General features: G+C 42.7%; 1 protein-coding gene across 2 annotated transcripts; it reads right to left on the reverse strand.

Annotated features, from left to right (window-relative positions):
- Positions 1–3,511: 3,511 nt before the first annotated feature.
- GORASP1 (golgi reassembly stacking protein 1) lies at positions 3,512–13,886 on the reverse strand. Of its 2 annotated transcripts, XM_075144257.1 has the most exons (9): positions 13,411–13,886; positions 10,920–11,000; positions 9,668–9,871; positions 8,904–8,990; positions 8,421–8,551; positions 7,702–7,843; positions 6,913–7,057; positions 6,398–6,556; positions 3,512–5,703 (listed from the first exon to the last, which is right to left on the reverse strand). In XM_075144257.1, exons 1-9 carry the CDS (start codon positions 13,471–13,473, stop codon positions 5,420–5,422), a joined length of 1,296 nt encoding a protein of 431 aa, XP_075000358.1. In that variant the 5' UTR covers positions 13,474–13,886; the 3' UTR covers positions 3,512–5,419. The 2 variants fall into 2 exon arrangements, with proteins under 2 accessions (XP_075000358.1, XP_075000359.1); XM_075144258.1 differs by lacking the exon at positions 9,668–9,871 and having other exon boundaries at positions 13,411–13,579.
- Between the last annotated feature and the right edge of the window lie 231 nt (positions 13,887–14,117).

Consider the following 14,117-nt stretch of genomic DNA (forward strand, 5'->3'; position numbering starts at 1 on the left):
CTTTTGAAGCCTCAAGTAGTGGAATGGCTGAAGAAATGGCAGTGCCTTAGCAAAATCCCTTCAAGATGATCTTATAATGCGGTTGGATATAAGAATTTAGCAGGCATGCAAGCCTTCAGATACAATCTCTGAGATACTGTTGAGGTGGAGAATGTGCTTGAGTAACGCTGTTCGCATGGGCAGTGCGTGCTTTTGTACTACGAAAATGTTTTGTGCTGACACCAACGTAGTACATAAGAAAAGACAGCCCTGCTACAAGTGACTCCTGCCAGCTGACACTGAGTTTTCTGGATGTGGAAAGGTTATAGCCCTGAAAGAGACACATGGGAAGCCAAGACTGCGTTTCCTGATGCTGAAAATGCCGGTACGGAATACTCAAAGCCTTTGCTGTGGGGACTGTCGGCTGGGCTGCTCTCGGAGAGGACGCAGTAATTCAGTGACCGAATGTGTTCCCAGAGACTCCCAGCATCCATCTTAGATGGAGTGTCGAGTGAGAGGAGTTTTTTTGCTACTTCCCTTTTGATTTCTGTCACCTTTTCTGGTGTTGTGCTGTCTGTAAGTCATGAAGACAAGAACAGGAGAGGCCCCTGCACGGCGTTAAGGAGTTAACGTGAGAGTCACAGCTCACTAGGGCATTATGAACAGAGATGGAGTTCCAGTTTGCCAGAATCATAGGAAAGGCCATTGATTTGTAGAAGGTTCTTTAATTTCCAAGTTCATATTGGAAAGGAGTTGTAAATCTATTATTTAGTAGTGTAACCTGTCTCCTGGAAAAACACTTAATTGATCTGTGACAGGTGATTTTGTTTTTCTCTTCAGGTGGGGTAGTGCTGAGAACAGGAGAGCCAGGCTGAGTAGTTGCAGCTGAAGTGCAAATATCATTTTAGGAAGAGAAGAACTACTTGAAGAATTTAGCGTAAACTTTTGGAAACACTAAAAAAAAAAAATGCTCAAAATAAGCCATAGGCAGAAGATAATAATGTAGTTCTGCCTCATTGCCTGAAGTGGTGGGGAAAAAAAGTGGCTTGGGATTTATTAGTCCGATTGCCCATATTCCACGGGAGAGGGGCAACTGGCAGTGCACGCCTCGGTCAGTCTCGCGCAGCGCAGCGCGAGAGCTGCTCGGAGAACAGCTGTCCCGTGGCTCAGATGGTGCAAGCTGAAGTCTGGGCGTCTATTCAACGTGTAGATCTGAGAGCTGCCGACTCAGGGCAGAGGGGGAAGTTTGCTGAGGTGAATTAGCGCGGAGGTGCCAGGAAGGGGAGAAAATGCGTTTGCCAAAGGTGAAGGCACAGAGCGACCGTTAACGGCATGAATCCAGTTACAGTACTCCCAATTTTGGCCAGTACATTACACCGAGGTATTACTTTTTCTTCCACAGAGGTCCCATTTGATTCAGACTTTATCCCTAGAAACTTCTTGACCTTGATATTCAGCATCAATCTTTAAGCACATGATCTTACACTTCTGGATGTGCTGATGGCTCCCGAATGGAGCCAGGTGGATTTACCACCCAGCTAGATAACAGAACTGTTAAAAGCAGATGCAGACTTAAATATCAAGAAAGTGATTGACTAAAATAGTTTCCTGTACTGTGTGGTGGAGGTTTTTCTGTAAGCAGCTGTACAAACATCACGCAGACCAGAGGTACTGATCAGAGACTGGGTGGGACACGCCCGATCTCTCTCTGAGGATATTGCGGCAGTGCTCTAGCCATCTTTTTCATGGGACTGTGAATGCTTTATTACTTTTTGTAGCTTAGAAATGTAACTTACACCAAACAATTGCTTTGAAATTGCCGTTACAGCAGAACCAATGCAAATTAGTGTTTGCTTAAGGCAAAAGCAAAGAGGGAGGAGGTGTGGACATCAGAGGCAGTGCCCAGGAAATAACAGGTTAGCACAGTCAAATCAAACGCAGTGAGTAACCTGTAGCTGCTTTCACTTCACAGCCAGAGGCAGTGGTGCCTAGTTCTTTCGTAACTGCTGGGGGTGAAAATATTTGCCCAGTTATGGGGGAAGATGGAGAAGGGGAAGGGTGCTGAGGGGAGTGCTGAATTAAAGCTTCTCCCTGGGAGGCTGCTCTCTGCTGCTTTCCATTTCTGCTAAATTCATGGTGCAGGAATAGTCTCCTGCTTCCCCAGTTAGTGCTGTAATCCTTCATGCTAGGTGAGATTAAATTCCGAACCCCCAAGCAGCTGGAAATGCATAATTCAAGGCCAGTGGTGTGACCTCTACTCAGTGTTGCAGCCTATCTTCCTGCAGCATTTCTCAGTTACAGCTACGAGGAATTCAGTCGCGTAGGGCGATTTGGATGAGGAGCTTCTGAATGTCACCTACAGTAGTACAGCAGCAGATTTGTGCAGATCCAGTAAATCGGCAAGCCGGCTGTGAAAGTTCAAGAGGGAAAACAAAGTCATCTCTGCCTGAATTTGGTATTTCAACAGTTCTTTCACCTTAAAGACACTAAACGCATTCATTCACAAATTCAAGTTCAGCTGGAATTAGTTTAGCATCCATGTTGCTGCTAATAATGAGATTTGCATGTTTATCTCTAGGATGATTATTTCCTTATGAGTTTTGGGGGTTAGGGTCATTCCTAGCACAGGGTTGTGCTGTCTGAAGTTCCCCTGAATCACGTAATTTACTTCAGAAGGGAGGGCTTGGTCCAACCTGCTGAAGTTAGCCTTGCTTGGGGCAAGGCTTGATGGAGTTGCTGCAGCCTTTGTTGAGTTGTGAGTATCTGGGTGGGTGGAGGTCCCACAGCCTCTCTGAGCACCCATCCTGTGTTTAACCACCAGCACCCAGGGGCTGTGGCTCATTAGGGTTACCAGAGGCATGGCTCAGGGGAAATGAGCTTTGCCTAATCCTTGCTGTAATACTTGAGCTCCTGGAAGCCTCTTTTTTTATTTCAGAACTGGCCTAATCAGAACAGGCCTTATGAGGTACATTTCTTTCAGAAATAATACCTGGTCATTCCCTTCCTGAGTTTTCCTCAAATTAAGGTGGCAGCAGCAGTGAGATAATCACAAATGCTCCAGCTCGGTCTACAGCACATCGTCTATCAGAGGGCTTGCAGCGACAGCAGGAAGGCCAGGCAGGAGGCCTGTGTCAAGGAGAATTGGATCCTCTCTGAATCCAGCCACTCTCAGGAGCTTCTTCCACTCTTTTTAGTTTTAAAATAAAACCTAAGAAATTCTAATCAGCTTTCTCAGCAGAGAGGTAGCTTCAGGCATCTCAAAAGGTAGTCTCCAAATTGTCAAGAGAAAAGGAATTTGATGAGGAGGTTAAACTCTTCACCTCATTTAGCATTTAAATGATAACGTTATGGGTTAGGAGAATACAACATACTACTGCTAGAGTTTCACTCTCTGTTTGGTTTTCTAAATGGGTATGTTAGACCATTGTTCATTCAGATGTTATGGAAAAAGAATCAAGTCTTCCTAAATATAAACCACCTCCCCACCTCCCCTTCCAAGAGCCAATTAACACAAAGTAGGCTGGACACAGACTGCCATGAGCATTAAGCCATTTATTGCTGTGACATTTGAAATTTATGTATGAGTGACATTCCCTGCTCTTTATTTTTTTAAAGGGTGCTTATGGTACAGCATCACTTAAATGAGCTACTACCAGCTTAAAAACAGTTTTGACAAAGGTATAAGACTAGAAACAGTCCTAAATAAACAACAAAAACCCAGACAGATCACCTAGATGTCTTCATTCATCAGGCTCTGAGACCAAACCTACCACTAGTTTAAGTTACATTTATTTTCAGTGTTTGGCTGTTCACCCTTGTCACAGTCAGTAGGGGAAAGAAAAGAGGTAATTTATTTTAGCAGAATGGGAAAAAAAAAATCTGTTCACTATTAACAGACCATTTAGCAGACTGGGTTTCAAATCTCTTAATTCTACTACCTACAGTTAGGGCTTAATGCATTCTTCTTTAAAGCAGAAGGTATTTTGACCATCCTGTTCAGAGCTGCTGTATTTTATGTGAAAACAGTATTTAAGACTAACAGAGATGAAGGAATATGGAGGACAGATTTTACGTAAGGGTATACTCATCTGAAGACCTCTCTTGGTGTTGCAACTTCATCTGCACCCTTTTCCTGAAGCTGAGCTGTCACAGGCAAATCCGTGTGACCCAGATTCCCCATCCTGCATCGTCACTAGATCTCAGCGTAGTCCGTCATTTCGCTTACCGACCTCCACAGGGCACAATGCAGAAACAGATCAGGAGGCAGGGCAGAGAAAAGGAAATCAGACAACACTCTGCTAAATAAGTATACTCTAACTTACAGCTTAAACACACACCTCATCTTGTACCCCATTCTCTTAATTTATGAATTCACCGCACTAACTGTACCAGCTATAGTGAAGATATTCCAGATCAGCAGCTTTAAAATTCCATGATAAATCACTGCCCTGAGGGGTATAAGAACACCCACATTTCTTTCATGTTTACTATTACATTCAGAAGCTATCTGAAGACAAGTGCAAACAAAACAAAAAAGCTACAAAAAGCAATAGATGTTGCTGCACTAACGTGTTCCATTCCCCAAGTCTTAAGCAATGATTTGTATAAAAATAGAAATGGGTAAATAGAAAAGCACAACTAAAGAAATGTTACTCCTCTGTCACTACAGAAATCAAGACATATTCAACTCCACTGAAAAGGTTCATCGCCCTGAAAACACATGGGCCTGGCTTAAAATCATCTTTGACTTCAGTTTGTTTCAAATAACCATCATCGTTTTTCCCCCACCTTTTTTTTTTTTTTTTTAAACTGTGAGATGACCACATGATCCATTGAAGAGCTGAAGTGAATGACAGGACCCACCCACACGATTTTGGCCTCTCTCTATGCTGCGACTTCAAACCATGTGGTACTTCCTTTCCTGCAAAAGTAGTTGTACAGAAGGTATGTGAACAACTGTTACAGAGAAGAGAAACTCTAAAACAAGTAGGAAATGCCTTGAAAGTCACAAGAACTGTCAAAGTGAGGCACACCATTAGAAAAGCTTTCTAGCAAGTCAAAACCATAAATAGGTGGGGGTTTTTTTAATGCCATCAATCATACTGAGAAAATCATCATCAAGTGTCACTGTTCAGGCAGAGTGCCTTCATACATACATTCAGGAGCATTTGTAGGCAAATGTGAATTCAGGAACTTGATGTTTTGCCAGTCTCCAACTTGTTTCTGCATTAATTTCTCCATTAATTTAGTGATCAATCCACAGGTCAATCCATTAAACAATGATTGGAAAAGACAACAGGATATGTACTCCATATTCTTTCTTTTATAATATTGTCTACACTAACAAAATAGAATAACTGTAATTCTTTCCAAGATCAGAAAAATATTCCAAGCTGTAGTGTTACAGTATGGCAGTCTGTAAACAAAAGCAGCATCCATTTCACTCATGATCTTGTGCAGCTGCTTCTTCTTTCTGTTCACATGCTGCTTCATCATCTGGTTTCACCGGAGTAGTGGTTAACAAGCTCTCAATACTGTCTAAAAGCAGCTTTGTTTCTTGGTTATTGGGATCAGTTCCTAGTGTTGTTTTTGAAGAAATTTCATTAGGAAGAGCAAAAGAAGGTAAAGATGGAATTGAAGGCAGTAGGTCATCCAACTTGGGCTGCTTGACTGAGCCTTCAGAATACACGGTTACATCTTCAGGGTCCAAAGCTGTGGCACGTTCTGGGAAATGGAAATTGTAAAAAAACCAAAAGCTGTCAGGCTAACAGACAGTTACCATACGTCTAGAAAAATCAGCTTGGATGAGGTACCTCGTACAGGCGCATAACCGGATTCACAACTGTCAAATACACGGGCTCTGTTTACTTGGTTCTCCCCAAATCCAGAAAATCTGATGGTGCAAGCAGGTTTTTAAGAGGCCACAGACAATTTGGTCTGCTGTATTCTTATGCTAGAGATGTTTTATTTTGTATGACAACTCTTAGTTACCCCACCTTTTAAAAGGCAAAGGCATCCATAATGTGAAGATACTTCTTTTTTTTAAAAAATAGAAAAGTCACTATTAAGATGACTGCAATTTTGTTTTCACTTTACAACTGTGAAGACAAGCTTGTGGTACAAAAATTCATTTACACTGATTTTAGAAATACCTACTTTTAAGGTGAGTTTAATTGGGATCATCAACATTTTCATTTAAAGACACACATTCTATAATCTTATGAAAAAGCCTATTAGTTTTTGTCCACTTCTACACCTGATTTCTGCTACTTTTTCCATCTCATTTTAGCCAATCCCCTTTCTGATTTTTCTTAAAATTGGCTTATTTCCAAAAAGCATGACACTGTTGAACAGGCATGAGTTGGCACCATTCCAGAAATTAGGTCAGAGGCCTAAAGGAAATCTTGAATACACTTACCAAAATAAGCAGAAGCGTCGTTGTTCGACGTCATTAACTTTTCAGTGCCCACTAAAGCATCTGCTGCTGGCATGTTGGAGGAGGCAGATGAAGACATGTTGGACACTTCTGTTAAGTCAGTGAGTTCAGGAAATGAAATACCAGACACATCTAGAAATCCTGAAGGAGAAAGCAAATATTACAGTACTGTTTTAGATACAACACAAAATTCTAGATTCAAAAAGACGTTTTATCCAGACTGAAGTCAGTGAATTCCCCTCCCCGCTAAATGCAAATAAATTTAACCTAAAAGTTAGCTGACATCAGTGGAAAGACTTCTGCAGAATATTAATCTCAGTCAGGCTCACAGTACCCAAATTCCACAGTTCTGAAATCCAGTGAAGTCAAAAGCTTTAAGGAAAACAACCACCAATGCTCATAGTTCTGTATTTAAGTCTCAAACTTGTTTAAGACCTTATTAGTTTACCGAGATGTCCTCTAAAGAATTGCTGAAAAAAGCACCTAAGAAAATATACCTGGATCCATAACTCTCTGGAGGGGGGGAGGAGGAGAAAGTGAGCTTTCTGGTGAATAACCACTCATTTCTTGATCTGTGGAATGATCCAAGTTCATAACTATTTCAGAGTTGTCACTCTGAGAAGTAGGTGCCAATAATGGAGTCTGGAATAACACAGTAAGAAGGAAAAGCATCTTTTTATATTGAAAGCTTCACCTGAAGACGACCTTCCTATGAAAGCATTCTGCCCCGGTCTCCAAGTACGCCAATTCAGAGAGAACCTATGATGCTGAAACCGATAGGCACACCACTGCTTAGGACATGTTCCAATGTAGCCTTTTAAAGCCAGTACGTTCTCAGAAAAACTTATATATATACTTAATTCTTGTAGGTGTATTTTATTTGCTAGTGAGAAAAGTATTCTTCTAATGTGGTTCTCATTGACTGGTACAGCTGTAGTATGCAAGCCATTAAAACAGGAAGAAAATATCTGCCAAAAATTTATATCAGCCAACACTGGTGAAAGATTAATTGTAATATATGTAATTCCACCCAAATACAGTGAGGAATATGGAAGAATACCAGCTGAAAGTTTGAGAAAATAAAGGGTACACCTCGGCAAACAGAGTTTCTCGCTCATGCTACCCATCCTGTCATCTGCTCAGCATCATCAGCTCTCACTTCCCCATCACCTAACTCCATTTTGTTCAAGCAAAATTGTATGCTGTACTCAAATATACTATATTATGAATGTTCCAACAAGTAAAAATTTTGAAACTCCAGAAAACATAACTGATTTCTTACATACCTCTGTGTAACCATTAGTAGACGGTACAGGAGTTCCGGCTTCTGGTAAGGGTGAAGGTGGTTTGCTTTCTGACTTTTTCTTTGATGCTACAGACTGTGTGGGAATTCTGTGCAAATAGCCATATCCAATACCACATCCTAGACTGTACAAGAGAAGTAAAACAAGACTTGAGAAAAAGCTGTTCTTAACAAAGCTAGTAAGTGTTTTAAATTTTGACTCTTTAAAACACGAAGAGTTTGAGTCTTTAATCTATAGCAAGAATCACCTACCTGCAAGAATCATTTCACTTACTTATAGTACTCAAGGAGCACTCTGCAACTGACATTTAGACATACATAGCTTAGCTTTCAGGTGATTATTTTTATATCTTTACAAAATACATAATCTGACCCGATTTGGATTTTGTTCTTGCTTTAACCAAATGTTTGACTCTGAGAACGTAGCTAGTGAATCCGCCACCGGGGAAGTCAATACAGGTTTTGCCATTGGTTTCAACCCGAACAGGATTAGATCCAGAACATGCCTAATTCCTAGTTCTAAGCTTTTTTTTTTAATGGAAAGATGAACAGTTTTGCGTGACAAGTGTAAGAAAACAAGGCTTAACTTGAAAACAAGCTGTAATCAATAATAATAATAATAATAATAATACTCTTAACAGGAACTCATTTACAGTGAGTATATAACCTGTCATCAGCCAGTGACTGTCCTGAGATCAGTACCTTCCTTCTCCACCCCAAGCTCCATTGGGAGTCACAACTACCTCTCGAATGGAATCTGCTTCAGTGTTATAAACCATCAGCTTCAGCGGCTTCCCCTCATGGGATTCAATCAGTGAAAAGAAATCCTCTGACTAAGAAAAAAAAAAAATAGTAGTTATTAAACTCAAATGTGTAAGACAAGGAGCTGGAAGCAAGTTAGCATTTTGTGCAGTTATTTACTCCAACATGAGATATTAAAAACCCAAACACAGACTAACACTTATTAGTGTAGTTTGATCGTTAGGGGCAATTGTCAGATCAAAAAAGGTAATGTTTACCTCAAGCATAAAGCATCTGTGATAAACATCAACTTCCCAAAATCCCAAAACACTATCCCCATACATTTGACGTACACGCAATTAGATTTATAAAAAAACCCAAACCCTACAACATACACTTGGCAGGCATGAAGACAATCACTACTTGAAGGAGCATGCGCCCTACCTCCTGAAGAATCTGATCAGATCCCACAATGTAGTCAGTGTTCGGCTGGAGACCAGCGAGAGCTGCAGGAGATGCAGGTTCAACATCCTGTGAAAGAATGACATGTGTCATCTGCACTCGCAGCAGGATAAACCATCCCAAGATCAAAAAGGAAATCTACTTCCAAAAGCAACAGAAGGAAAGAACATTTTATTTATGGGACAAAACAGATGCCCTTGAACAGTCTACATCTAGGTGTGACATCTCGTAAAACAGGCTGAACAAGAAGGACCGAGATACTACCTGTTCAAAATGAGATGCTCTGAAGATGTTGAAAAGTTGCATTTACTTAAACAACCAGAAATATAACAGTCTTTCCTATTCTGTTCTACTCTTTCAGCTCTCCCTCTAATTTTAAAATAATTTTTTGGTGTTTTTTGTAACATTAATATTACTTTAATGAAGTTCAGCCAACACAGAGACACCTATCAAGCCAGAATCTTTTTGGCTTTTGCCATTGATTCTTTAATATAAGACGGAAAAACCTTCTCCCCATCACAAACTATTTGGTCTGGTTGGGATGGAGTTATTTTTCTTCACAGCGACAGGCAACACTAACAGTCACCCACTACTTGACCATATTCAAATAGCTCAGACAAACTTTCAAGACTGCGTTTCCTTCTTCTGTATGATTTCAGCATTGTACTTCTACAGACAAGTTACTTCTAAACGTTACACTTTAAAACAAGGTTGTATGAACGAGCCACCGAAGAATTCTGTCTCACCAAAACGTGCCATACGTGTTCACTGGCTCCCTGGAAACTGCAGAACCTCACACTGGCTCCAAGAAGACCTTGTCCTCCCCACATGTTACTGGGGATCACCTCCACCTCCCTTATTTTCATTGTTTTGATATTATACACCTCCAGCTTCACTGCTTTTTCAGCATTTGCCTTCAGCAGATCTTTCAACATATTGTTTTCTTTATTCTGTAGAGCACAGAAAGAGATACATGATTAACATTATTTCTAGTTGCACCTGTACTGTAGGTGTCACACCTGTGGCAGAATTTGAAAACAAAGAACCAAAGAACCAAAACCGTCAAAGTTTAGGCTCTGTGTCTCACAATCGGTCCCAGCAGTTCAATTTTCTTTTATTAGAAAGAAGTCAGTACTGTCAGTTCATGTCCCTTTACGTAACTACTTACTATTATTCAGTTTCATCGCTTACTTTCCCATTCTTCATAACTGCTATTAAATAACAACAGCAATCTTGGATCTCAACTATGTAGTCGTAACAACAAGCAGCAACATTTTACTTCATGCCTCTGATCCCAGTCCTTACTCAATAACCCTTCAAAGTCATTGCAAATTGACTGTGAAAGGATAGACTATTTGCGAGCACCTTAGAGAACTATCATTATTTCTGTCATGTGAGAAGGTTGATCTTCCACCAAAATTTACCATTGTAACAATCATTTCCAGAAAGACACCCCCACTAATGAGAGCAAGACAAACTTACTGAATTCAGCTTGTATGTAGCTAGGATGAAGCGTACAGCTGTGAGCCTTTTAAACCAAAAAACCACCAAACCAAAACTCAACTCTGTTTTCATAACTCACCATACAGGAACTGTTACCAGGCTTAAGTATAAGCAGACAGGCCATGATTCTTTTTCATGTTTTATCAAATGTTGAAGCAAGTTTGTTTAAACAAATGTTGAGCTCTTACCATTGACTCACCAGTTCAATATTCACCTTGTGGCAAAAAATATGCATGAATGAGTAATATAATAAACACTGTGTTAATCTGTTAAGAAGTTAAGGACACTAAAGGCATAAATAAGACTTTCCTCAAATTTGGATCAGCCAGAGAGGAGATTTTGAACACCATCAAGTTTTCCTTTACCTTGTTAATGCCATATACAATGTCCAATACGAAAAGCTATCTTTACTGTGACAGCTTTGGCTTCTACCTTTCATCATTACAATACCCATAATTCGTGCAAGGGAAAAAAATAAAATCATTTGAGGCTTACAAGCCTAGTGTGTCCTATTGCAATGATGAAATCAAAGAAAGGTTCCAGTCCTCCTTGTTGAGCTGGAGAGTTTTCCTGAACCTGCAAAACATACATTTTATTTTTATTGTGCATTGTTCTCTAGTTACAGTAAGTTACAGTAAGAGGGACAGCGTTAATCTTTACACTTGAATCAATATTTACTTTTGAGTTGAACCAGAGATGAGATACCAAATGACAGACCTTGGAAGCAGTCCACAATTGTGAACTTCTGTTTATAGAACTATGAACAACTGGTGTCCTAATTAAGCTGTGAAAAACAGGTTTTGAACTCCACACAAGACACAAGTATTGTGATGCAAAGTACACAGCATGGCATTATTAAATACTGAGGGCTTCGGAGAAGGGCTTATTTTCCAAAGTGCTGCTTCAGGACTTTCTTCCGTGCTACGAATAGCCTGAGCACATTGGGAGTCCCCAATTTCATCACAGCCATTTTTTACATAAACACAATTTACAGCTTATTAGAATGGGAACACTTAAGAGAGTATGCTAGAAACGCATGGCTAACCACAAGTACTGGTCAAGAAGATTGCCATCACTTACAAGAGATTCATAAGAAATGAGAGTTACAACATCTCAATTTCATTATAACCAAGTTATCGTAAAACAGATGTAATAAAGAAATATAAAGAACACCTATTAAAATGCATTCACACCAGGATGTAACCCACCAAAAATTACACAGAACTTGATATATGCTAAGCATATGAGAGTATACCCACTTCAAAGTATACTAACAAAGCAACGCGATAGGGAACCATTGCCAACATGCTAACAGTTCACGCTGCTTGTAACTTTACTTTTGTGAACTCAGCAGTACAGCTCTTAACCTGCAACGTATTCGACTCCTGAAAGGCACCCCACAATTTAAGTGCCAAGTTACAACCCACGCATCATCTAAACTAAGAAGTTCATTGCTAGCAAAGTTAAAACTGCTACATTTTATATTTGATCTTTTGTTATGAAACTGCTTTTTTTTTTCTCTTTTAAATAAGTTGTACCAGTATTGGGGCTTTTGCTGGCATAACTGTTTATGCAAGTTATAAAATATACATAAGTAATAGCATAGTTACTTCAACAAAAGCTTTTAAAGCAAAAAAAAAAAAAATCATGCTTTATTATTAAACAGTCAAGACTGACCACTATAACCACAATTGGAGTAGGAAGTATTAACTTTCATCACAACCCTAAATTGCATCAAAAGCAAACAGCTAGCTTATACTGAACCAAGCTGAAGGTTAAAAAGAGTCTACCCTACATCCCAATTCTAAATAAAGTGCAAGAAGCCTTAGAATGAAACTGTCACGTAACACAATATCAAGGATGAAAACATACACAAAAAGAAGTACATGGAAGTTATTATGGAGCTCATGATATCGTTCAGATGTCTAAAAGCCGTACAGATTCCCACATGAAGCTGGAAGTTGCAAAAAATCCTGTAGTATTTGGTTTTCAAAATGACACCGTATCAAAAGCTGTATGCATTCCCTGGAGAAAACTTTGTCTCCTGCATATTGTAGGTCACCGAAATCATCCTCCAGTACAGAAAACTGAGCAGTATCCTGCACTTAACATAAAAGGAGGAGGCATTTCATGACCAAGTAATTTCTGATGGAGTTAACTCAGTTAAGGAGACTGACAAAAACAGATTACTAACAACACTGGTACCCCAAACACATCTTGTGATATTGAGAAACACAAACTGCTGATGAGGTGGAAAGCAGCATGGGCCAACAACGTTTCCACTCTTATTTCAGGGAGGAAGACCACCAACTAAATGAAATGATAACTCACGCAATACCTCTGCCTATCTTTAAGCTCCAAGATACGCATTTAAACCAATGTGCATGCAGACAATTTGCCAGATAGAGGAGTTACAACAAATTTGCATCTACACACAGCGCCTGTGAGAAGCAGCCCCTCAGGAAAACACTGGCTGGAGCAGGAATTAACCCCCAGCTAAGATGCTGTAAAGATCCGCAGAGATATCAGTCAAACCTTCCAGTCAAGGGAATCTGGAGGGGAGCGGGAGGGCGGGCTATGCTACTCTTAAACTATTTCAAAGAGCACAAAAAGGTCCCCTTGGCTGTCCGGCAGCCAAGACACCGCAGGTCGAGGCTCCGATCCGGTAAAGGCAGCCGGGGCGGGTGTGAGGCCGCGCCGGGCGGGTACCCACTGCCTACGGCGAGCAGTGCGGCCGCTCCTCCCCTGCCGCCGTGGCAGTTCCCTGGAAGGAGCCAACAGGTGGGGGCCAGGGAGCCCGCAGCCCACAGGCCCGCCGGCCCGAGCCAGCGCCCTCTCCCGTGCCGGGCCCGGCCTGCCTGAGCCACCACAGTCAGGAGGGGGGAAGCGGGACCCCGCGCCCCGCCAGACCGCCCTCCCTCAGCGCCCGCCGCCCCTCACGGCCCTCCCGTCCTCGCCCCCGCGGGCCCGGCGGCGGCCGCCTCACCCCGTGTACGTGGAATCCCTCGGCGCCGCCGTCGGGGACCTCGGAGCTGGAGCCCAGCCCCATGCCCACCGCCGCGGGACGCTCAGGCGGCGGCGGCGGCGGCAACAGCAACGAGCATCGCCCTCGCGCCGCTGCCTCAGCTGAGGGCGTCGCAGGCCTGAGCAAGCGAGCGCCGAGCGCAGCGCCCGCGCACGGTGGAAGGGAACAGGCGTTCGGCTCTACTCCGCTCCCTGCCGGCCTGGCGCCGCGCGTGACGCGGTGACGCCCCTAGCGACCCGGGAGGGGGCGGGGGGAAGCGAGGCGTTGCCGCGGGAGGGCGGGGCGCGAGCCGCGGGGCGGCCGAGGGTCTCCGGGCGGGAAAGAGCCCGGGGGGATCGCTGAGGAGAAGCGGGGAGGGAGCGGGGGTCGCTGAGCCTTGTCAGGGCTTGGCTGGCCCACGGAGGGTCTGTCACAGCCCTGAGCCGGGCTGCGGCTCCTCGGAGGGAGGCGGAGACCCGGGCGCCGCCCCCGGGGAGGGAAGGCAGGCAGGCGGGTGGTCCCTCGCTCCCCCCTCCGCCTACCCTGGCGCTCGAATGCCCTGAACTGCTTCCCTTTGAAACGAGGATGCCTGCCGAGCCGGGGCAGCCCCTCCAGCAGCCGGCGTGCGGCTGAATGGCAGTGTGGGTCTCGGAGCCTTTTTTTTTTTTTTTTTGGCAGAAACAGACTTT

The sequence above is a fragment of the Calonectris borealis genome, chromosome 2 (assembly GCF_964195595.1).
Source record: "Calonectris borealis chromosome 2, bCalBor7.hap1.2, whole genome shotgun sequence".
Taxonomy (NCBI): domain Eukaryota; kingdom Metazoa; phylum Chordata; class Aves; order Procellariiformes; family Procellariidae; genus Calonectris; species Calonectris borealis.